This window comes from Littorina saxatilis, linkage group LG5, assembly GCF_037325665.1.
Source record: "Littorina saxatilis isolate snail1 linkage group LG5, US_GU_Lsax_2.0, whole genome shotgun sequence".
NCBI classification, from domain to species: Eukaryota; Metazoa; Mollusca; class Gastropoda; order Littorinimorpha; family Littorinidae; genus Littorina; species Littorina saxatilis.
In genome coordinates this window covers 14,604,902-14,630,801 of record NC_090249.1, presented here as the reverse complement: position 1 = coordinate 14,630,801, position 25,900 = coordinate 14,604,902, and the positions used below count along the sequence as shown (strand labels likewise).

General features: G+C 42.1%; 1 protein-coding gene across 4 annotated transcripts in view; it reads left to right on the top strand.

Moving 5' to 3' along the window:
- The first annotated feature begins 2,604 nt into the window (after positions 1–2,604).
- Positions 2,605–25,900, top strand: part of LOC138966367 (uncharacterized) — a 101,206-nt gene continuing 77,910 nt past the window's right edge. For all 4 annotated transcript variants that reach the window (XM_070338575.1, XM_070338572.1, XM_070338571.1 and 1 more), the window contains exons 1-10: positions 2,605–2,706; positions 2,806–2,875; positions 4,068–4,201; positions 5,039–5,195; positions 12,555–12,617; positions 13,790–13,851; positions 20,279–20,356; positions 20,639–20,687; positions 23,976–24,054; positions 25,656–25,761. In XM_070338575.1, coding sequence (XP_070194676.1) covers positions 2,689–2,706; positions 2,806–2,875; positions 4,068–4,201; positions 5,039–5,195; positions 12,555–12,617; positions 13,790–13,851; positions 20,279–20,356; positions 20,639–20,687; positions 23,976–24,054; positions 25,656–25,761 — 816 coding nt within the window. In that variant the 5' untranslated portion in view covers positions 2,605–2,688. The remainder of the gene's footprint in view (positions 2,707–2,805; positions 2,876–4,067; positions 4,202–5,038; positions 5,196–12,554; positions 12,618–13,789; positions 13,852–20,278; positions 20,357–20,638; positions 20,688–23,975; positions 24,055–25,655; positions 25,762–25,900) is intronic.

Genomic DNA, 25,900 nt, shown 5'->3' with positions numbered 1-25,900 from the left:
TCCTTTCTGTCCCAACAATATCGAGGACGAAAATATTTTTGTTGTTGAATGTCACGCATATGACGAGATCAGCAAAAAGTACAATATTTTGACCGTCAGTATGCGTAGGACATATTATGATACTAAGGGCCTCTTTAGGAGCCCTACTTTAGTACAGATCAGAAACGTTGGCATGCATGTACATTGTTTATGCACTTAAGAAGCGTGAAGAATGCTTGGAAGGATTTTGAGCATGCTGTTCACATGTTACATGTTTTTGAGAACCAGTTTTGTGTGTGTGTGTGGGAAGGGGTGTTAGTATCAGTTGGGGTTAGTAGCCGGTAGAAACCCTTTGCGAAGTTTTTGATGCTGCTGCCTAAAGCACTTGGAAACGATCTGTTCGTGGGTGTAATTTTTGCTTTTCACTTTAATTACAAATAATATTTTCCACCATGTTTGTGAATGGGTCGTTGGCCTACACAATAACATCTATGTTTGTGTCAGTGTCCCTATCACTCTCTCTCTCTCTCTCTCTCTCTCTCTGTCTCTTTCTCTCTCTTTTTTCTCTCTCTATTTCTCTCTCTCGCTCTCTCTTTCTATCTCCCCCCCCCCCCCCATCTCTCTCTCAGTTGCCGATCAAACTCACCGAGCGTTCTTGTTGATGAATTTTTGGCTCTTGTATTCTTCGTGTGATGGTGGTACTACTCTCTTTCCCCATCATTTTATAAGTCTTTCCGTCTGACTGTTTTCTCTACTTTTTCCCCCACCTCCTTCCCACCCCTCCACACATCTTGCCAATTCTGCAAAAACTGACATGTTTTTTTCCACTTATAATGGAATTGTTTTGTTGTTGTGAGCATCAGCTTGGTGGTTTTATTGTCTAAATTAAATGTGTCATTCTGTGTTAATTAATTAAAGACACAGTAAGACTCCCGTAAACCATCACTGAGCTCCCCGAGCCTCTACTACATACAGTCCAAGCATACTACATTTGTCTTGGTGACTGAAAAACTGAAATGCCGCGTGCCGCCGTTCAGTTTCATTCTTTGAGTTCGACAGAGTGACTTAATGTTGTTATTTCGCCTTACGCGACTTGTTTCTTTTTATTATTTAAACAATTCAGTGCTATCTTGGGTTAAAAGGGCTAAGCGCTATACTTACTGAATCGCCTTTGCTGCACCCTGGTCCCAGTAAAGTACATGTACGACCAAAAATAGGTAAATTTAAACCCCGGGGGAGCCTCAGTGACGCACTGACATCACTACACAACACTGGAGAGAGAGAGAGAGAGAGAGAGAGAGAGAGAGAGAGAGAGAGAGAGAGAGAGAGAGAGAGAGAGAGAGAGAGAGAGAGAGAGAGAGAGAGACTGAGAGAGATTCCCTACTTGTTAAAATAAGTATACACCCCTCTTTGATGGCAAGCTTGATGTTTTCATAGCACTTTACTTATATATTATATTACTGTTATCATTGTTCCTTGTTTCTTTGTTTTGGTGTAGTGTAAGTAAACACAGAAAAATTGGCAGCGCCTGAAAATGTTTCAGTGCTACAGGTCAGTGGGTTTTAGTGCCCTGTAAACGAGGCAAAGTACCTCGGAGTGACCCTGTCCCACGACCTGAGGTGGGATATCCACATCCTAAACATCACTAACAAAGCAAACCAGATGCTTGGCTTTCTCCGACGCAACCTAAGAGTCGGCTCACAGGAAGTGAAGCAGAGAGCCTACTTTGCCCTTGTCCGTTCTCCCCTGGAATTTGCGAGTCCCGTGTGGGATCCGTACACCTGCAAGGACGTGGATCGCCTCGAAGCTGTGCAGCGCAGGGCAGCCCGATGGGTTGTAAATCGCCACCGCAAGACTTCGAGCGTTGATGCCATGTTGGAACACTTGCAGTGGCCCACACTTCAAGATCGGCGCCGCAGAGCCCGCCTCATCACCATGTACAAATACACCAATGGCTTGCTGTCGATCAACACCCGCAACACACCCACCCCAAATCCCACCGCCAAAAGCACCAGACTCCTTCACGATGCTGCCTACCAGCTACCGTTGTGCCGCACAACCTACCGCCAGAAGTCCTTCTTTCCACGCACCATCGTGGACTGGAACGCGCTCCCGGGTGAGGTCGCTCTCAGCCCCTCTCTGGAAGCCTTCAAATCCCGGATCTAGACACCCCTCCCCGCCCCCACCCCCCCTCCCCCCGCCCCTGATTCTCCCCACCTCCCTCCTCTATTTCTACCCCCCACTCGCTACCACTGAACCCCCGGGCAGTTCTAATGACACCAGCTGCAAATCATCTTCGCAACTCTCTCCAAAGTCTGCAGAATCTTCACTTTGATGAAGGCGGCAGTCTAAAGAAAGAAGAAGAGCAATCGTGCTGGAAATCACGTGTGTAAACATAACCTGAAAAGGTCAGCAAGAAGTAATGTATTACTGCTCAAGTCACTTCCGGTTTAGAGAGCTTGACACAAGCACTTTCACTTAATTTGGTAGTTCAGAAGATGTACAGTTTTTCTTAATTTAACGATGAACATAGCTGCAACGAAGCAAAACATGCGTTTTCATTCATCTTTTTGTTTCCTAGGAACTTTTTATTCTTGCGGATGAAAAAATGCCGGCGGTGATCCGACAGCAACCATCCATGGCCGACCAAAACTTGTGAAAACAGACAGGATTACTAATTTTAACGTCGTAGCTGACGATGATCAGACCATGAGACTAACTAATCAGGTGTGTGGATGTTATGTCTGTTTGTATTTATACATCCGACGTAGCTTATTTACTAAGATAAAGTCTCATATCCAACAAAATGTTTATTCTCTTTCTCAGGTGCTGCGATCTCGCAGCGAAAGACCTCTGAGCACAGTGGAGTATCTGGATCTCTCAAATCTCGGCATTGGTAAGCATTTTTTGGGATAAACATGCTGTAATAATTCAGCTCATATTCTTTCTTTAAGTCCGTAGCCTAATCTGCACCTGAATATTTGTTATTTCGATCTTGAGCAAGTGTACTTGTAACAATCCCCATGAACTGTTTGTCTCTCTTACGTCTGTATTTCTAGTATTTGTACACTAGAAACAAACATCAACATAAAAAAAAGTCAAAACTTGACTAAATGTAAAAAGGAAAATGCAATGACACGGGAACCGCCGAGATGGTTATGAAACCCCCAGGCTCAAGAACTGGCACTCACAACTGGCAGTAGAAACTGAGGATTATGCTTTTCCGCCTAGAATGACAGTTAATTACTGAAAGATCAACTTGCGCAGTCAGCAAACTATTTGTTTTCATTTTTATTTTTTAAATCTGTCAACCTTCTTTTTCTCTTACTTATCCCTTCCTCCTTTTATTTCCTTGTCTTAGCTGCTTATGAAAGATTGAAGATCACCACAACAAAGCTGACGAGTCACTGATTCCATCTGAGTCAGTCATCACTGTATCAGTGTATGTGTCTGCGAACCAAGCAGCTTGGAATTACTGCTAGTCTAGAAGCAACATTTGTCAACAAACTGCAGTGCATAAATCATTGACATTGGAACAAAGAAATGTTTGGTAATGACAAAACAAATCTTTTTTTCCAGTTCTAATACAGGGTTTCATTTACTAGGGCGCCCTGCGCCATTGGTGCATGAAATCTGAAAATGTCCCATCACAATTCCCTTCAGTGCGTCAAAGGGCGCATTGAGATTACGTACCACTACACCACAAAATCTACACTTTACATCGGATTACACACACACACACACAAACACACACACATACATGGATAATACGATATAAGGGCTAATTTGGCACAATATATATTGCACCATTTTGCATCATTGGTCAAAAACACGTACATGCCTCTTTGGCGTTTCTTGCCTTCGACTATGTCCCATCGGAATTTGGTTGAGGGGGACAAATGTCCCATCGCCTTTTTCTCCCAGGTTAAACCCTGTAATAAAAGAAAGAACGTTGCATCAAACTGTTTTTGAGTCTCTTTTTGAGGCATGTAACATGCTAATTTTACATTCAGTTTTATGTACCTTCCTGTGACATACAAATTCCCGGTCTTATAACACCTGGATTGTTTAAAAAATGTTTTTACCAGTTTCCTTAGGAGAACGCCTTTCCTCATGCACCAATTTGGAGACGTTGATATTGAGTGGAAACAAACTTCAAGATGCAATTGGAGTTGATGTTTGCGGCAAACAGTTGTGGCACCTTGATTTAAGCAACAACTGGGTAAGTTTCTATAGTCTAGATATGTAATAAATATGTGTTTCTGGAATGTTCCTGCTGATTTGTAATCAAGATTCAAATGTTAGGTGGAAACAGTTTACACACACACACACACATGCACGCACACTTACACACACACACATACACGCATGCACACAAACACACACACATACACACACACACACACACACACACACACACACACACACACACACACACACACACACACACACACACACACACACACACACACACACACACACACACACACACATGATGCCAAATATTAACTGTTAATATTGTTAAGTACATCTACATGTAGATAAAATGACTATTACACTAAGTATCTTATGCTTGTGTGTTTGACCAAACCTTTATGATTAAGAATTGGTTCCACCAAGAATAAGGCACATGATGTTCACACATGTATACCCACAAATGCTTGTGACAAACTCTTTGTGAAAAAATAATGATGCTTTTATATCTTGTATGTGACTTGTGTTACGGCTATGAGCATTTTATCTCATTGGTGGTAATTAAGCCTGATATTGTTATTCCATTATTGGTGGTTTTCTTTGAGAATTTCTTCAGATTCTGGTAATTAATAAAGAATTACATGTATGTAATAATTTCTGACTCAGCATTTAATTAAACTCTGATAATTCATCACAAAAATAATTGAGTTTGTGGGTAATTTTCTCAGCTTTTCATCAGAATCTGTGAATCATTACAAAATATATTGTTTGGTGGGTAATTTTCTTTCTGACTCAGCATTTCATCAGATTCTGGTGATTCACCGTAAAATTATTTATTTTGTGTGTGTTTTTATTTCTGATTCAGCTCCAGAGTGTTGATGGACTTTCGCGATTCCTGGCGCTTGGAACCTTGGTGCTGTCTAACAATGACCTCGACTGGCCCGTCCTCGCTAACCTGACACATTTACATATTCTATCCCTTAGCCTCCATGGCAACCAAAAGTTGGAGAGAGATCCTTACTGTAAGTAAAGTTTTGGTGAGGGTAATGTTTTGTAAGAGTGGGAGAAGTGGGGGTGGTGTGGGATGGGAGGTGGTGAGTGCAGAGGAAGTTTTATTTAAAAAACCCTAGGCTTAATTGCATGAAGTAGGTCAATTACATCAAAAACATAAAACAAAGAACAATAATGAGACACAGTACTTCATACATGGTCTATTTAAGCATACACAAATTGAACTGAGCTAATACATAATTGACAGTTCCACAAGCATGTGAACAGTTCAGACCATTTTATATCAAGACATAGAAAACTAATCAAGATTCTTTCATGATATACTTAATGAAACATTGTGAACACTCGTTTCTTTTTTAATTTCTAATGAATATTTAAATATCACTGAATTTGAATTCCTCCGAAAATACATCGGTATTAACTTCTTCCTCATATTTAAGGAGAAAAACCGACACTGAAATATGTAATACAATTTTTCTCCAAGATCTTCAGACTGGCATTTAACACATACTCTCTCACCATGCGGTTATAATTAATATTCTACCTCTCTGATTTGTCAATTTATGGTTGAGTGTCCTGAAACGCAAAAAATGAAATTTCAAGGTTCTGGGGTTATATCATTTTCAAATGTCAATGTATCTCAATCTGAGTCTCTAATTCGCTTTTGCATTCAGTTCCAATAATCATGACTGTATACATTGATCTTTTAGGCATTGTAAAACATTAAATCATTTTTCATAACATTGTCAAATGAACTGGTCATGCCAAAAACTACTTCGACCCTGAGCATTAAATGTTGTTTCCTATTTTAAATAGTGAGTGTCTGTGTGCGCTTGTGTGTGTGTGTGTGTGTGTGTGTGTGTGTGTGTGTGTGTGTGTGTTTTAGTAGACCATATTGATAATTTGTTCTTGTTTGTGAACTTTTTGCTTGCCTCCTATAAACAATCCACAAAAACCATCCACAAAACTGTTCCCAAAGAATCTGTAGGTACACGGACATGTACAAGCTGCTGCAGCAAAGAAGGAAATTTAATCACCAAAGAGGCTGCATTCACACTCTATATTTGATGTGTGATCATACAGATTTTGTTGAGGGGTAGTGGGTGGGGGGGTGAGGAGGGAGAGAGAGAACTGCCGGTGAGGTTGCGTATCCTTAGCGGATTATGACTTTATTCAGTTATTCTGCAGAAAAACAGAAATGCTGGAGAAAAACTGTTTGTTTCTGCAGCATTTCTGCATAATGTCATCTTTCGCGAGAGCAACGTTTTTTTCTGCAGTAAAACAGTTTTACTGCAGTAAAATTGAAATCAAGAATGCTGCAGTAAAACGGTGCTGTTGTTTTACTGCAGAAAACCTGTTTACACTTTTTCTGCAGCATTTTGTACTGGCTCATTATAATGTTGGAGCACGCGAGCCCCCCTCTGTCGAGAGATGGACTCATCCAGAATTACCAATAGTTGTGCGTGACACGAATGTATTTTGTCTGTCTGACTTCCTTTCCGCCGGAAGTTCAAAGTTTCAAATTAAACAATGGCACCTGTCAGCAACATTGTCACATTTTCCCAGATGCACGCAGTAGTCCACTTCGTGTTCGATTTGCTTCAGAAATTGTTCACGTTCGGCCGCCATTGTGAAGTTGAATATAATGCCCTTATGCTACACGCCTTCTGATTGGTACACTGCGAAACAAACTATTATACTATCCCAGGGGGCGACGAATACAAACGCTACTTTACAAGGTCGTTGGTTTTTCTCCAGAAAAACTGTCACAGACTATTCTGAAGAAAAAGTTAATCGCAATAATGCTGCAGAAAACCAAGTAAACATTATGCTTCAGAAAAACTGTTTTACTGCAGTAAAAAACGTTGCTTCGGCGAAAGATGACATTATGCAGAAATGCTGAAGAAAAGACAGTTTTTCTCCAGCATTTCGGTTTTTCTCCAGAGTAACTGAATAATGTCTTAATCCGCCAAGAGCCAGTACACAATGCTGCAGAAAAAATGTAAACAGGTTTTCTGCAGTAAAACAAAAGCACCGTTTTACTGCAGCATTCTTGATTTCAATTTGACTGCAGTAAAATGTATTGCTGCAGAAAAAAACGCTGCTTCGGCGAAAGATGACATTATGCAGAAATGCTGCAGAAAAGAACGGTTTTTGTTCTTTTCCGCAGCATTTGTCTTTTCTGCAGAATAACTGAATAAAGTCATAATCCGCTAAGGATAGTTGCGAACTTGATAAAAAGGTCTGGCAATAACCATTCCCCTGTGAACATTCTCTTACCATCCACAATCAGAAATGTTGAAACTGAAAATATTTATAGAAAATAAATTAAATCAAACCCACAGTCTGGCACAGAAACTTAACTGCATAGAGATATATTGACAGTGAGTCTCCTTGTACAGATGAGCCACTGACAGGACACTGCGGGGATATACAGGGTGACACAAAAAAAACAGATCTATCCCACCAAAAGTTTAATATTTTCTGAAATAATCAGCCGATTCTTTTATTTTTTCAGGTGAGCCAAGCTGAAATGATGTTCTAACAGCCCACCAAGTTTGAGCTTCAAGATGTCATGGACAACGGAGCATAAGACATTTATAGTCGAGGCCTATTTTCGGTCGAATTCTATCCAGACTGGTCAGCCGCAGATGTGACCCAGAGTGGTCCCCCTATTCACCGGACTTGAACCCCCCAGATTTTTATCTGTGGGGGTACCTCAAGGACAGGGTATATGGCAACAACCCCCAGACCATCCCTGATCTTAAGGCAGCAATAACAGCAGCTGTAAGAGCGATCCCACATCTGCGGCTGACCAGTCTGGATAGAATTCGACCGAAAATAGGCCTCGACTATAAATGTCTTATGCTCCGTTGTCCATGACATCTTGAAGCTCAAACTTGGTGGGCTGTTAGAACATCATTTCAGCTTGGCTCACCTGAAAAAATAAAAGAATCGGCTGATTATTTCAGAAAATATTAAACTTTTGGTGGGCTCTGTTTTTTTTGTGTCACCCTGTAGCTCAGTTGGTAGCGCGCTGGATTTGTATTCAGTTGGCCGCTGTCAGCGTGAGTTCGATCCCAGGTTCGGCGGAAATTTATTTCAGAGTCAACGTTGTGTGCAGACTCTCTTCGGTGTCCGAACCCTCCCCCCGTGTACACTACATTGGGTGTGCACGTTAAAGATCCCACGATTGACAAAAGGGTCTTTCCTGGCAAAATTGCTTAGGCACAGTTAATAATTGTCTACCTATACCCGTGTGACTTGAAATAATAGGCCGTGAAAGGTAAATATGCGCCGAAATGGCTGCAATCTACTGGCCGTATAAAATTTCATCTCACACGGCATCACTGCAGAGCGCCTAGAACTGTACCCACGGAATATGCGCGATATAAGCGTCATTGATTGATTGATTGATTGATTAAAAAACACAAATTGGCTGACTCAGGGTTTTTGCAAGAGCTTAGAGAACCTTGTCAGAGGACAAAAAAACTGACTAAGCTGGTCACCACACTGGTGATAAGGTCAGTCCAGTTTTGTGGTCAGTGTTGTAGCCATCAGTGGTGGACTGGACATAAGTGATGTCCAGTCTGCTGCCCTTTGCAAGCTGGTCGTCAATAACTGGCTTCACAAGCTGAGTTTGACCTTTAGCAGCTGAATCTTTACAGGAAGGTAGCTAACACACCACTCTTTTGCATCCCCTATTCTTTTAGTGCATTTTGAATGAACAGTGGAACCTTCCAAAATCTCAAAATAGTGGGTTTTACAAATAGGAGGGAGTGTTAAATTGAGGATCAATTTAAAGAGGTTATGAAGAGATAATCTGGGATAAGGGTGTCTTAAAATGGAGGGAGTATTAAATCAGGGGGGCTTAAAAAAGGAGGGGGGGGGGGAGGGGATGCATTGTAGTGGGGAAAGGTATGGGAGGGTGTGGATGACAATTAAGCAGTTTCGATTTTGTATGATTCATTTTAAGCATGACTGAAATTAAAACAGAAAAGCAAGATGGTGGCCTTTCAAGGATTCAACCATTTGTTGGAAAACTACTCAATCATGCATGAACAGCACTTACACAATTAAGTTTCTGGAAATGTTTTCAGTTCCAAGTGTTTTAGACAAGATCTGTGGATTCCACAGAAGCAGATTTAAGAGAGCTATGCACTGACGGTGTTGGTACACACACACACACACCCACATACACCCACACACACACACACAAACACGCATAAATACACAAACACAGACACAGACACACACACACACACACACACACACACACACACACAATCACCAAGATAATTCTGCGCTCGTCAGGAAGAAGTTAGAGCCCCGTCCTATTAAACACAGGCCGCGTAGAGAGCCTCTCGCAGAAGGTTAATCCAGTTACCCAAAAGTCACCGTCCCAGCTAGCACCACACCAGGGGACCATTACACTACACCCCCGCACTTTTTTTGCCACCAACGGTGGGCAGACCCTGACGTCATTGTGCCGTTCCTGTCCCTGTACACGACCTTTGCACAGCACTGTCCAAATTTAGCATTTCCTGGGACAGCACCTTTCTGTTTTGGGAGGGTGAAAGGGCCTCGCGAGATACCATTATTTTGGTGTTAGAGATTGTAGAGCTCAATGTGTCCTTGGTCGTCTAGGGGGGAGGGGTGGGGGGAAAGGAGGGCAGGCAGGCTCCAGCTCCCCCCTTTCCATTGATTTATTGATGGGTGGGTTGACTTGGTGGCTGGGGTGGAGCAGATGATGAGATTTTTGGGGGGGGGGGGGGGGGGCTGTTGGGAAAAGATGTTTGGTTTGAGAGGTGGGGGAAGAGGGTTATATAGTGTGTGGGGTGGAGCTGTTGGATAAGATTGTTTGTGGTGGTTGGAAATGCAGTTAGGAAATGAGGGTTAGGGGAATGGTGTTGTTCCGGTGTGTTTGTGTTGGTGCATTACAAGGTGTTGAGAAAAGTGGCTTTAAGAAACAAATTGTACAAATATAGCATGTCCTTAGTTCCACTGACACTCTCTCTCTCTCTCACACACACACACACACACACACTGACACACATACACACACACACACACACACACACACACACACACACAAACACACACACACACACCCACATACACCCACACACACACCATCTTCAACTTACCCTGTGCCTCTATGATGTGATGAGTCTTAATTATCAGGCCTGAATGCAATAAACAAGAAGCAATAAAACACACAGGGAAAAAACATCGTAACCAGTAATTTGAAACTCTTGTCTCAAGGCTGCAATAGCAACATTTTCATGAAGAGAATATCAGATACTGTAGACAATGAAACACACAAATTGATCAATAGCAAATTTAGAGGCTAAAACACAATCTGTACTAAACATAAAAACTATGATATTGAAGGGGGCCCATGGGGGTATGATTGATCTGTAGCTCATTTTGAATTTAATAGTGATACAAATGGCTTTTTAAAAATGATTTTTATTGATTTATCGCAGTGGTTGTATAAGTATGTATGTTTTGAGTGACTGCATGTATGCATGCCTTCGTGTGTGTGTGTGTGGATGGGGGGGGGGGGGAGTGTTGTATGTTCTTGTTTGCTCAAGAACACACATGCAGCGACCCTGGAGCTTGAAATTGTTTATATATCCGAAGGTTTAATGACTTAAAGGCACAGTGCGCCTCCCGTAAACCATCACAGATACTGTCAGGCTTTTACACACAGTACAAACACCCTTCCATTTGAACGCTCACCAAACGGGAACATCCTAGGTGCCCTACGTAAAGAGCGAGCAATTTTCAAAGAATTAATTTTGCGGATTGTGTCAGAGACAATCGGACCGTGGTGCGTTTTGGCGCTAGACCTAACTTTTAAAATCTAAATAATAAATTGACAGCTTGTTACACAAACATTCTTAAATCATAAAAGAATTCTTTTTTCATCAAGACAAGATCAATACAATTCGAAGTTTTGAAAGTTTGAAAAAAGAAAAGCCCGGAAGCAGGGTCATGCAAGGTCGTAGTTCTCGTAGCAGACAGCGGTTTATGCCTATCGCCAGTGGCAGTTCCCCTGAACAGTCAAAAGCCATCGCTAGAGTTCTTGTGAACCACAGCCGTTTGTTTTGTGCATAGTCAGAGGTACTTAATAATGTGCTATTGCAGACAAGCTCACAGCGAGTCACATTCAAATGACTAAATGACGACTACATTGTGAAAAAGGGAAACTTGATCACACGGGTTCACGATGGCTCAGGGATAAGATAAACCACGCAAAAATAAATTCTTTGAAAATTGTTCGCTTTTTACGGAGGGCACCTAGGATGTTCCCGTTTGGTGAGCATTCAAATGGAAGGGTGTGTGTACTGTGTGTAAAAGCCTGACAGTATCTGTGATGGTTTACGGGAGGCTTACTGTGCCTTTAAAGGCTGCCATATTCGTAGCGTTCATTAATTAATTCATATTGTTTACATGTGCCAATAATGTTATAAAACTATACCTAAGGGGATATAATAACGATTGGCTGTAGCTTTCAAACACAGAAAAAATTATTTCAGTATTGCAAAGTGGTGTTGATAGTGTCGAATGTAAACAGAACAGTCGCTTTGACTGTCTCCGACGCCATCTTTGGTTTACGAAACGTCACGAAGTGACGTCAACGGTCTCAGTAAAAATAGCCCAAGTCCTGGAGAACTGTTGCAAAACAATGCGATAAAGAATTAATTATTTCTCGTAATTGGTAAGGACTTCAAACCTAAAACTTTGCAGGAAGCTTAATTTATACATTCCCGCAACGATGGGAAAAGCCCTGGAAGTAATTAAACTAATTAAATAGGACTATGTCAGCCTTTAAACGAATGTTCAAATGAAACCTGAAGCAAATCAACATGCATTACTAAGTTGTTTATTGATCAAAAACCACGGAAGTGTCTGATAACTCACAGAATTATGCATTGTACCAGAATTTATTGGTAAAACCAGACTTCAGAATGAGATTTAACATGAATGGATAGTTTTAAATTGAAGTAAAACGTGTGTAATGTACATGCAAAGAAGGAGGTTTTGTGATAATGTCTCTCTTGCTATGTCCTTGCACATGCAAATGAAACAAATCGACATCCGTGTTTGGTGTATTAAGGTCTTACAAAGATCTTTCCACTGTATAAAACAACAGCTTGTAGTGAATTGATTACTGTGTGAACTTTGATGGCTTGATTTGCCGCAAGCGTGAATGGTTGCAGCTCATGAATTTCCCACGTGGACTCTGTTGCACCTAATTTGCCCTCTAATAAGCATGTACGATGACTTGACCTTGAGATCATTGTTAATAATTCATTGTGCTCATGACCTCTGATTTACATATGACCTTTTGTGTCCTCTAGACCGTATCCACGTGATCGACTGCCTGCCCAACGTGTGGATGCTGGATGGACGAATTGTCACATGTGAGATACGCTTCATTGACTATCCTTGTTTCTATTGATGTTATTCACCTGTGATGGTTCATACAGTGGAACCCCCCCCTCTCCTTCTAAGACCAACTGTATTAAGACCATTACCTTTCAAGACCAAATAGGTTTTTTTAGAGTTTTTGTCAACAAGTAATTTTCAGACCTGATTTTCTCAAAACATTTCAGAGGTCTTAAAAGAGAGTTCCACTGTATGGAATTGGAATTAGCTGTGTCTAATATAATGCAGATATTGGATGTCAAGTTCGTAGAAGCAGTTTTGAGACATTTCAAGATAAGGCATGGACAGACAGACAGGCGCACACACGTTCGCACGCACACACACGCTGGGACGCACGCACACACACGCACTCATACACACAATCACACACACACACACACACACACACACACATGCATGCACGTACGCACATACAATCACACACACATGTGCATGCACACACACACACACACACACACAGACACACAGACACACACACACACATACTGTGACACACACACACTGTGACACACACACACACACACACACACACACTTCACACACACACATACTGTGACACACACACACTGTGACACACACACACACACACACTGTGACACATACTGACACACACACACACACACACGCACACACACGCTGGGACGCACGCACACACACGCACTCATACACACAATCACACACACACGCGCACCACCTCCACCACCACCACCAAGCATTAATAAGCTGTTGTTCGTACTCAATCTGCACTCCTCATCTGGACTGATCATTGAAGTAAGATTGTAATGTATTATTGCACTGTCAGCAGTTTTGAAGCAGTAAACTACAGCACTTGTATTACTGTGAAACTTTATTCTTGGCTTAGCTGTTGTGGAACTAAACTTGAAAGAAGAAATCTTGAATTATAGTACCAGTATTCACACAATATCCCCCCCACCCCTCCACCTCAAAAGATCAGAACATTCACATAATGATGTACTGCGCTCAGTTTATATTTAGTTATTGCTTTGGTTTAAAATTAAATGCATAAAAAAAGGATATTTTAGTACAGTTTGTTTTCCTCTTCAACATTTATTCAAATGAGTTGAATGATTGTGCGTGTGCCTGTAACATCTTTTTTTAATCAGCTCATGTGTTTGCATTTTTTCAGCTGCAGAAAGGATACAAGTGGATCAGTTCTTTAAAGATTCAGCCCTGAAGGAAAGACCTGTGGTAAACCTTTGATATCATCTTTTACAGTGGGAGTGTGTGTGTGTGTGTGTGTGTGTGTGTGTGCACATGTGGAAACTTTGAATAAGTTTGCCTTTTGTACAAATCCATACAGTGTCAAGAAGTGTGATTCGATCATTTGTAATTGTTAAGTATCAGTCAATAAAGACCAGCTGGTGACCACAGATGGTTCCAAAGTATTGCAGGTAATTTGTCTCAAGCCATATATCCTTCCGTATTAGTTTACAATATTTAATTAGAGGCACAGGTTCTCCTTGCTAGGCTAGCTTAAGTTGTCAACATTTTTCCGTTTAACGTGTCTCTCGTCCCATCGTCTTTTATCACTAATTTTGCTACTCTCTTAGCTGAAGATTCGTGTGGCTAGTATGGAACCCTGAAGAGGAAGAAGCCACTCTTTGATATCTCGGGTTCGGATGGACACAGGTCAAGTTTATGTGCAGACACAGAGACAGTATCCATGTCCCACCCCCACCCCCGTTTCACCACAGTGACACGTAAGAGACCTCGGTCATTCTGCCATAAGTGCAGGTGGCTGATTACACACCCACATTCCTAGGTAGGGCGACTCTTGCTGCTGCTAGCTTTCCACTGGGAAGAAGCAACTCGAATGTCCCAGCATTGATATGATAAAGTAAATGAAAATTAAGGGATATTGAAAATCAAGATGTAGATGAGACTGGAGACTGAATCTGTATGGAGTTAGAAACTTGCTTCTGTTTTAAATTGTTTGAAACCCAAACCCAACGTCACTCCAGCTTCATCCCCCTTCTGCCCCATTAATTGTTCATCAGTATCAGGAATCATTGCACCTTCCAGTTGTTTGTTCAAACATTTTGCGAATTAAATGCCCACATCAAACTCTACTCTGCCACCTTAGTCAGGTTGAAATAATGTAGGTGATGCGGAGGTTGACTTCAGTGGGAGTGTTGCTGGCATGCACATGTTGCACTGTAAGGCGTCTATCCCTAATTAGATTGTGCAGGTATGTGTATGCGCAGACATAGACATGTCCTTCATACTTGAATGGCTGGAGACAGCTGATGGAAATTTACCGACACGTGTGCAGCATGCATTGGTAAGACTTATGTTAGGAGGGTCATGATGATGCAAACAGTGAATCAAAAACTAAGAAAATGATGTTATTCGAATGTTTAATTTTGACAAAACAAAAGGTTACGGTCACTGACCCAGTTGTCTTTTTAGTGGACAGACAGACGAACACTTATGATACAGAAAATAAACTTATTTGATAAATTGTCCACAAGTTTGCTCGGAAGACAAAAGCGAGACAATGATGCAAACAGTATTATACTGATGATGGGACCCAAAATATTGTGCAGTACCAGAGTTGTGATGATGCAGAGTTGTTATTTAGTGTGGGGGACTTGTATTATTACAGTTGTGTAATTAACACCCTCTCACGTATAAGACTAGTTTTACACATTTTCAGTTATTATCAAATGTAAATTTACAATATTCAGACTTCCTGTTTGATTTTCAAAGAATTCTGGAGGTCTGAGAAAAAAAAGGAGGGGGAAGGGGACCCACTGTAACCCCTTATTCTGTTGCTCACTGCTCTCACTCCCATCCCTGCTTTGGCCAAAAAAAAAAAAAAAGTCTGTTTACGGTAACATAGCCAAAAACAAGAGGCGAAGCCTTCAAGGCTCCCGTAAGAAATCAACAAACAGTAACATAACACAAACTCACTCACTCCGTAACACACACACACAAACACAAACACACACACACACACACACACACACAAACACACACACACACGCACACACACACACAGTTAAAACTAACGCATCATATCAACTCCATGTATAATTTTCAAAAGAAGGCAAACAGATAAAATGACTAGGGTAATAGGTTAGCTACCTGCCATGTGGGCACTTTTTCCACTGCTGTCCTCAGTCCTATACTTTTCATCAAGACTTGTCACCATGCCGAGTAGATCTAAATTCGGAAGTCTTCATGTGGCTGAGGCATATCTGACATAGCGTCGATCTTGTAGGTTAACCTCCTTTCTGAAACAAATGGCAAAATGCGATTAGTTGTGATGACTACATTACAACCTACACAAATATAAACAGTGTTTTGAAACAGAATAGTCAGGTTACAGGGCCGGACTACCGGGGGGGTTATGGGGGTTGCGCAACCCCCCCCCCCCCCAGCCTAAACATGTACTTTACTTATTTAATTTTTTTTATTATTGCTTATTTTATGCCGTTTCATGCAAGGAGCGACCATTTTCCTATCTCAGAATATGACCTACCCATCAGCTGCAGGGGGCTTCGCCCCCTGACCCCCACAACGAGGGGGGGGGGGGGGTCTAGGGTTTCCGGACCCCCCCCCCCCCCAGCCAAAAAATAAAAATATTGAATGAGGTATGCATTTCTTTATTTTACATTGAGTTTCAATTTTTGGGGTATTAATCAGTGACAAAATCTGCTGCCTGAAACTGGTAATGATCATCCTCAGAATGCACCAGATTGCATCATTTTGCATCCTTTTTTTTTAAATTTTCCGGGGGGGCATGCCCCCGGACCCCCCTAGCAAGCTAGGCGCTTCGCGCCGTCGGCTCGGCGCTTCGCGCCTTCACACCCATATCTTCACAATATACTTTTGAAAAAAACCACCCATAAAATAAACTGGTCTGCCCCTGCCACCAGGGGGGACATCCCCCTGGGCCACCACTGGCAACCCCCCCCCCCCTCCTCTTCGCCTAGTCCGGCCCTGGGTTATACAAGCCACTTTACCTATGCAGCATGGTAACCCTACAATATGCGAAACATGTCGACTGCAGCAGCCTGGTTCTTAAAATAATTCTGACGGTCAACACAGCCAGAAATGCCAACAAAGACAAGAAAGCTGTTGCAAGATAAGCTTACCAAACGTTACATAGCGAATCATATGATAGTGCGTAAACAGCAAACAGTAGATCTACCGTACTTTTCGGACTATAAGGCGATATTTTTTTTTGTTCACTTAAAATCGTGGGGTCGCCTTATACACGACGTCGCCTTATTCTCGGATAAAATAGGTTTCACGAGCACTGTGAACTTGAAATCAATGAGCAACTAACAACCATTTAAGTGAACACAATTCAAGCAATGTTGATCGCCGAAAAAATTACCTGAACAATAGTTGCGTTGAAACACGACAGTCGACAGTCGGTCTCTTGACACTTCAACTTGCACTTCGACTTTCCCACTGTCGAAATGCCAAAAACGAAGAGAGCTTCATACGACGCTGCCTTCAAGATTAATGCCATCGATCTTGCGATACGACTGGAGAGCAACCGAAAGGCAGCTTTCGAACTAGGCCTGAACGAATCCATGGTTCGCAAATGGCGTAAACAGAGAGATCAGCTGTTGGGAAGTAAAAAGTCACGCAAGGCTTTCCGCGGAAAAGGTGCACGCTGGCCAGAGCTTGAGGCAGAGTTGGAGGACTGGTTAATCTTTAAAGGGCCGATGGTCGAGGCGTTTCAACCGTTCAAGTTCGATTGAAGGCGAAGGAGATGGCAGCGGCGAAGATAATTGACGAATTCACTGGGAGTGCGTCATGGTGCTTTCGTTTTATGCAGCGGAGGAATCTGTCGGTTCGCATGAAGACAACAATGTGTCAACAGTTACCGCCCGACTTCGAAGAGAAACTTTTCAGTTTCCGATATTTTGTTTCCGAAGTGATCGCGGAACATATTGTCGGTCTTTTTTTTTCTTTCATGCCGTCGCCTTATGCACGACACCATCGCCTTATCCATGGCATCGCCTTATTCTGGGATTTTTTTCAGTTTTATTTTTAAAAGTAGGGGGTGTGCCCAACACACGGCAGCGCCTTATAGTCCGAAAAGTACGGTACAATCAAAGAGAGGATCGAGTCTGGAATGAAACGCGATACAGATCTAGCATTCAAAAACTGTCTTTCACGTTCAAGGAAGTTGTTGCAAAGTACTTAAAGGCATATGTACGCGCTCCCGTGTTTACAAAGTGTAGTTTGCCCATAATCGATGTCAAACGCACCATAAGACCATGTAATGACGATATGTCGCCATGCGCGGACCATATACATGCATTACAGCTTGTTTTAGAGTCTCAAAAACTTTGGATGTAAACAAAGACGCGGAGTTATTTCCCTTGCGTCAACGCTACCTCTGTTGGCAAATCTATAAATAGGACGATCCAGATCAAAATGAAAATTAACATATCTCAACATTGAAGGGGTCCTAGACCACAATAATTTGCAGGGAACTTAATTTAGCATGTCTCCAGCTGTTGGTAAAGCAATTAGCGTGTATAGTCATCGAGTACATATGGCTTTAAGACTTACTAAATTGTACAGACAAAACCATGACAGTGCATGTTTTGAATCTGAGGAAAAAATCGTGATCATTTTGACTTTGAGAACAGATTCATTCCGTTTCCTTATATCTGCATGTTCAAGTAAATGGTGGACAGTTTTTTTCGGGCAGAGTAAACTTAACTTGAGACTCTACTGCAAGTCTTGAAATTCACATAAATCGAACCACGAGCAAAGACATCCAAACATTACAGGCACTTTAGATCAACTCATTTCACTAGAGGTGACTGCCTAGCACTGTGTTTGACATCCGTGTCTGCTGAAATAAAAAGAAATTAAAACAAAACGGATTAACAGTAGGTGACACGTTATCAGAGTGGGAGACACTAGATCTGTCTCTGAACTTACCGGGATACGGCTGCAAGATCGACACTGACTGCCGCGCTTTCGACAGCTCTTCCTCGCGTGGACATTGGAAACACGCTGTGCAGATCAAATTGTAGGAAATCTCCCTTTGGTATCTTCTTTATTTACTTTTCTGGAGCTTAGAAACCGAACAACATGAAATCGTCTTCCCCGGCGAGGTGAGAACTGGACCACAATCCTTCGCGCGACCCCTGACCTGATCTTGACACCTGACCTGCCGTCTACATGCCAAACACGACACAAACCAGTCAACTGCTTGTACCCCTTCAAAACCCCCCACCACCCGTTTTCTTTGGATACACGCTTTAACTACACACATGCCGACACAATGTTGATCATTGCTTCAATAATTTGAAGATGGTGCTTGAAAATTAACCACGTGAAATGAGTATTTCGGTGTTTAGCCAAAAATGTTAAAGTTTCTACCACAGACATACACACATACATACGCACGCACGCACGCACAGACAGACAAAGTTTACCATCGCATAGGCTACACTTACGTGAGCCAAAAATAGGGTTGGTAGGTCGGGATTTTTTTATTTATTTTTTTTTCTCCCAAAAAACCATTTTTGTAAGTTATTTTGCCAAAAAACAAAGACTTTTTTAATCTTTTTTTTCTTTATTTTATTTTTATTTATTTTTTCTTCCCCAAATGCCAAAAAAAAGAGTCTAGGGTCGCGCAAAAAAATAGGGTCGGTCGGGATACCGTAAACAGACTTTTTTTGTGTGTGGCCTTATTCCCCTTTGCCATTAACTTTACCCCCAACATCAATCCACTTTGCATTTCTATTTTTTTATGTTTTTTTTAATACCCTCTGCTTGAGCTAGAGCAGATCAGGGTTAGTTATCTTCCAGCTTAAGTATAAGGCTTACATGGATTCTTGGGGAGGTTAATTCTTGTCTGAAAGGTCAGAAATGCTTGTGTATACACACATACCCTTAATGTGCGCAGATGCATGTCTGTATGAACACACTTACACATGCATGCATGGAAACAGACAGGCAGACAGATTGACTGACAGATAGGCAGGGAGGCACACAACATGCACGCATGTATGTGCGCACACTCACACTCACTCATGCATGTACATGTACAAGCGTGCGCACATAAAAACAAACACAAAAACAGACACAAAAACAGACAGACACACACACACACACACACACACACACACACACACACACACACACACACACACACACACACACACACACACACACACACACACACACACACACACACACACACATACACACACACACACACACACATACACACACAGACACACACACACACACACACACTCACACACACACACACACAGTACACACACACACACACATATGCAATTGGTTCCTGTGACAGTCATTCTGTCAAAATCTTGGTCCAAAAATAAGACACTTTCTGTTCCTCACATACGTAGATGTATACTCATTTTTATCCTACATACGAGAGAGAGACCACTCATTACATTACAATATCGTTCAAACCACACGTGTGTATATCATGTAAATGAGGTCATGTCAAGCAAGTCTGGCATTGACTTGTTTTTCCACTGCATATGATGCCAACAAAGTCACCGAGACAAAGGTCATTATGGAAAACATTTTATAAGGCCATAGGACTGAATTTAAGCTTGTCCTTTTATTTCATTAACTGGCCTTTTTCTTATTCCAGAGGCACAAATTGAGAAAAAAATTCTTTGTTACCAGTACGCTGCAAACAATTGAACGTCATGCAGTATGTGGAAGAAAGGTGAGTTTCTGAAGGGTTCGAGTATTGATTTTTAAAATTTTGCTAACGGTAGTAAAAACCAAATTTGTGAAGTTTACTTTATGATCTTTGAAAATGTACCTTATATAGCTGGAAAGAGTCAGAAACAGTACACAGACTTAGATGATTGCAGAAATACAAGCTGTTAATGTGAATATTTCAACAATATTTTTATGATATTTTATGTACAGCTGAGAACCATTACCAATCATGATGTCCCTGCCTATAGCAATGCATCATCTTTTCCTTTTTATAATTCCCCAGGCCATTCAGATGCTGAAATCATATCCCAAGAATGGCGTTTGTAACATTGGTAAGTGCATTTTCCTGTTAATTAATTCGATCTTCTCTGCAATACAGTGGAACCTCATTTCTCTCATTTTTCTCTCATTTCTCATTTCTCATTACTTTATTGTCCCATCGCTGGGAAATTCGGGTCGCTTCCTCCCAGTGGAAAGCTAGCAGCAACGGAGTCGCGCTACCCAGGTGTCTGCGTGTTTAGGTGTATTCAGCCACCTGCACTTATGGCAGAATGACCAAGGTCTTTTACGTGCCATTGTGATGACACGGGGGTGGGACATGGCTTCCGTCTCTGGGTTTGCACATAAAGTTGACCCGTGTCCGTCCCGGCCCGAATTCGAACCCGCGACCTTTCGATCACAAGTCCAGTGCTCTACCAACTGAGCTACCGGGCCCTACCTCCCTTTGAAGACCCCCCAATTTAAGACTTCCTCCCTTTTAAGACCCTGTTTTTCAGACTTTTTGTACATAAACTCTGTACATTTTCCCCCATTTTAAGACTCTCTCCTTTTCAAGACCTGATTTTATCCGATTTTTGGAGGTCTTAACCCTTAGGCTGGTTGTCGCGACATATGTCGCGCTACTTTACGTATACTGTCACCTGGTTGTCATGACATATGTCGCGCTACTGGCTCAGTCTGTTTGGTCGGTTCCGATTACCTCCCATGGATGCGAAAACCTATAATATGACCCTTTTTCTTTATTTTTCTCTCTGTTAATTCACCAGTGGCTATGTAACATGTGTTAGAGAATTGCACCAGTGTAAGGGTTAAAAGTGGGGTTCCATTGTACGAACCTTGTGTCTGCAAAGAATGAGGGGTGTCCTTTCATCCTTTCTTCTTCTTCTTCTTCTTCTTCTTCTTCTTTTTCTTCGTTCATGGGCTTATAGACTTCCACGTTCACTCATGTTTTTAGCACGAGATGATTTTTACGTGTATGACCGTTTTTACCCCGCCATTCAGGCAGCATACGCCCATTTCGGGGGAGGCATGCTGGGTATTTTTGTGTTTCTATAACCCACCGAACTCTGACATGGATTACAGGATCTTTTCCGTGCGCACTTGGCCTTGTGCTTGCGTGTACACACGAAGGGGCCGGGTTAAGTCACTAGCAGGTCTGCACATAAGTTGACCTGGGTGATCGGAAAAATCTCCACTCTTAACCCACCAGGCGGCAGCGACCGGGATTCGAACTCACGACCTCCCGATTAGGATGCCGACGTCTTACCACCACGCCACTGCGCCCGTCTTATCCTTTCAAAATGTACAGCTTTTTTATGGCGGCCCTGAAGCAAGGGCCAAGAAGACTGCGTCGAAAATGTGTAATTGGAGCGTTTAAAATTTGGCTTGTGTAGTAAAATCAGTACACATATCAGAGACTATGAATTAGACTTCCGTGCTCCCGTGGCGTCTGACGCATGACGCGGTCCATCTTTTTATGCACTGTCTGTTGCCATCACAAATATAGAGGCTTACATTTTTATTCTGTGTTGAAGACAAAACCTAACGATGAAAGTAGTGGAAACTATTCTAGATGAGAGCCCACAAGTATTGCCCACCCCTTGCTTGAAACATACCTGCAACATGTCTGGGGACGCTCTGCTGAGAAGACACCTCCAAGTGAAGAACAACTTAACAGTGCCTGTCCAGTACCATAACCAAAGTATTCCTGCCATGAGAGTACGCTAACATTAGAGGGACATTATAAGATGTTTGATGGGTTGTTGACAGACCAGGTTTTTTGTCGGTCCTCGGGGGGCATATCGACTTTTCTTTCATATTTATTGACCAATTTATATGAATTTCAAATATGAAACAAAAGTCGATATGCCCCCCGAGGACCGACAAAAAAGCTGGTCTGTCAACAAACCACCAAACATCGTTTTTGTCATCATTTTGGTAGTGAGAAAATAAGTGCACAATCAACCCAGAGAGCCATGCTTTGAAACACGGGTTCCTTGCTGATAACCACACGAGTCCCGGTTTGATAACCACTGGCAATCAAAGCTGGCGTGTGAAAGCAACTTTCTGTGTTTTTGACTGAGTTCATTAAATGTTGGGATGAATATGTCAGGTTTGAGGATGCACAGTTCTGTAGGTTTGTTTGTTTGTTTGTTCGTTCATGGGCTGAAACTCCCACGGCTTTTACGTGTATGCCCGTTTTTACCCCGCCATTTAGGTAGCCTGGGCCGCTTTCGGAGGAAGCATGCTGGGTATTTTCGTGTTTCTATAACCCACCGAACTCTGACATGGATTACAGGATCTTTTTCGTGCGCACTTGGTCTTGTGCTTGCGTGTACACACGGGGGTGTTCGGACACAAAGTTGACTCTGAGAAATAAATCTCTCGCCGAACGTGGGGACAAACTCACGCTGACAGCGGCCAACTGGATACAAACTACCGACTGAGCTACATCCCCGCCCGTTCTGTAGGTTCATCTCGGTATTCCACCCCCTCGGCTTTCTGTTGTAAATATTAAGCTGAGTGATCGAATGTGGAAGCTACGTTTGGTCAAAGGTCACAGAAGATTTGCGTCGTGCAGCGAAGGAAAGAATCGCGATCTTATTTCCGACTCAGTACCTCTTTGTTTTTCATTAGACCTGTCATTCTGCTTGCTCGGCTTTGTTAGATGTTTGCATATCTTGTTGCTATTTTCTTTGCTTTTATTATTGTTTCTTATTTGTGCTTCGTTTATCGATACAACGTCTTGTGCACGGGTCAAAATATGTGTGTCAGGGGTCGTTTTATTTGAACTTGATGTTCGTGTTTCTCCGAACGTCTGTGTATCGAAACACAGATACACGCACTCCATGACTCTGTAAGAAGACAAAACACAAAACATATCGCTAGGTTTCATTTGTTTTTGATGAATGTATGACCTTTCATGAAGTAGTTTTGTTTTTTGTTTACTTTTGCCAGTTTGCCAGTTCGTTTTTGGAACTTTGCAAAGCAGTGCCGTGTCGTCTGTTTAGGTCTGGGGAAACACCAATGAAAAGAGCCGAAGAATCCCCGAGCGTTTCTATTGGGTTTGCTTTTGATTATCCATGTATAACCTGCTTCCTGCAACTATGTAACCGGGGATTTATTGCCTGGGGAACATGAGATTTATTTCCCAGGTGCTTGTGAATGAAAACTCGTGAAAATGATGACAATAGCATTTGAAGGGCCAAAAGGGGTTCTAAGGTCGGGAGAAAAAATAGAGTCGTTTGGGAATCAGAAACATTGAGTTGTTTTTCTTGGACTTATAACAGGCATCACTGTTTGATAACCAGCCAACCCAACAAAATGTTTTCTGCTTGCAGAAATGGACTGGAACAGACTGCACTATCTGGCCAAGGATTTTCAGGATGACATAAACTTGATGTGGAAGTACATAAGGAGGTAAGTGATGCCATCTGACAACTAAGACCATGTCCTGTGAGTCGTGTCTGCAGTACAGTGGAACACCCTTTTAAAGACCCCCCAATTTAATCAATCAATCAATATGAGGCTTATATCGCGCGTATTCCGTGGGTACAGTTCTAAGCGCAGGGATTTTTGTAATCTTTTTACAAATTTATATCGCGCACATATTCAAGGCGCAGGGATTTATTTATGCCGTGTGAGATGGAATTTATTTTACACAATACATCACGCATTCACATCGGCCAGCAGATCGCAGCCATTTCGGCGCATATCCTACTTTTCACGGCCTATTATTCCAAGTCACACGGGTATTTTGGTGGACATTATTATCTATGCCTATACAATTTTGCCAGGAAAGACCCTTTTGTCAATCGTGGGATCTTTAACGTGCACACCCCAATGTAGCGTACACGAAGGGACCTCGGTTTTTCGTCTCATCCGAAAGACTAGCACTTGAACCCACCACCTAGGTTAGGAAAGGGGGGAGAAAATTGCGAACGCCCTGACCCAGGGTCGAACTCGCTTCCGAGCGCAAGTGCGTTACCACTCGGCCACCCAGTCCAATTTAAGACTTCCTCCCTTTTAAGACCTTGCTTTGTCAGATGTTTCGGTCATCACCTGTAAATTTACCTCCATTTTAAGACTCCTTCCTTTTTAGACCTGATTTTCTCTGATTTTTGAAGGTCTTAATTAAACATGTAGGGACAATAGGGGAAGTGCATCTGTAAGTATACCATGATTAAAAAGCCTGGGAGTGGTTCTTTTGTTGTTATGTTGTGCTAGTTTAGTATCTGAATGTATTTAAATTAGAAACATCTTTTTAAAATCATGAATTGTGACATGCAGTTTAATGTTTGAGTCTGCATTTGAGTGAAAATCCAAAAAAAAAAAAGGTCAAACACTGTGAACACTTCTTTTAATTGTCAGCTGGCTTGTAAGTATCGTAAAAATGTTGCAGTTAAGGATGCCTGAGGTTGTTTTTTTTGTACTGGGTTTCACACACAGACACACACACATAAAGGTATATTGAGACACACTTGATAGCCAAAAACAAATAGACTGCCAACAAAATTCAGAATCAAAAATTTTTCAGATAAGTTTATTTTCTGTATTATAAGTGTTGGTCGGTCTGTCCACTTAAAAGACTGCTTAAGGTCAAACATCAACGACCATAACGTTTTGTTTTGTCACAATTAAATGTTCCTGTAACATACCTGCTTGTTTTTTGAGACACACTTAATTCTTTTCTTTTAACGGTTGGCCTAGTGGTAAGGCGTCCGCCCCGTGATCGGGAGGTCGTGGGTTCGAACCCCGCCCGGGTCATACCTAAGACTTTAAAATTGGCAATCTAGTGGCTGCTCCGCCTGGCGTCTGGCATTATGGGGTTAGTGCTAGGACTGGTTGGTCCGGTGTCAGAATAATGTGACTGGGTGAGACATGAAGCCTGTGCTGCGACTTCTGTCTTGTGTGTGGCGCACGTTATATGTCAAAGCAGCACCGCCCTGATATGGCCCTTCGTGGTCGGCTGGGCGTTAAGCAAACAAACAAACAAACAAACTTTTCTTTTATGCTTGCAGGAAATCACGCGGGCAGTTTGTGCCAAAGAAGACCCTCTTGGTGGACCTCTTTGAAGTCAGGCAGAATCACGGAGAGCGATGCAACATGGTGCTGCTTTTGTTGATGGTGCGTATATCCCCGTACAAGCACAGTCCTACCCGTGCAAATGTTTTGACTCACCGTATCCGATCTGGCCAGGCTTTCACTTGGGATAAGACCGTTTCCCCTTGGACATATTTCAAAAATCAAAAGCCTGGATGCTTTC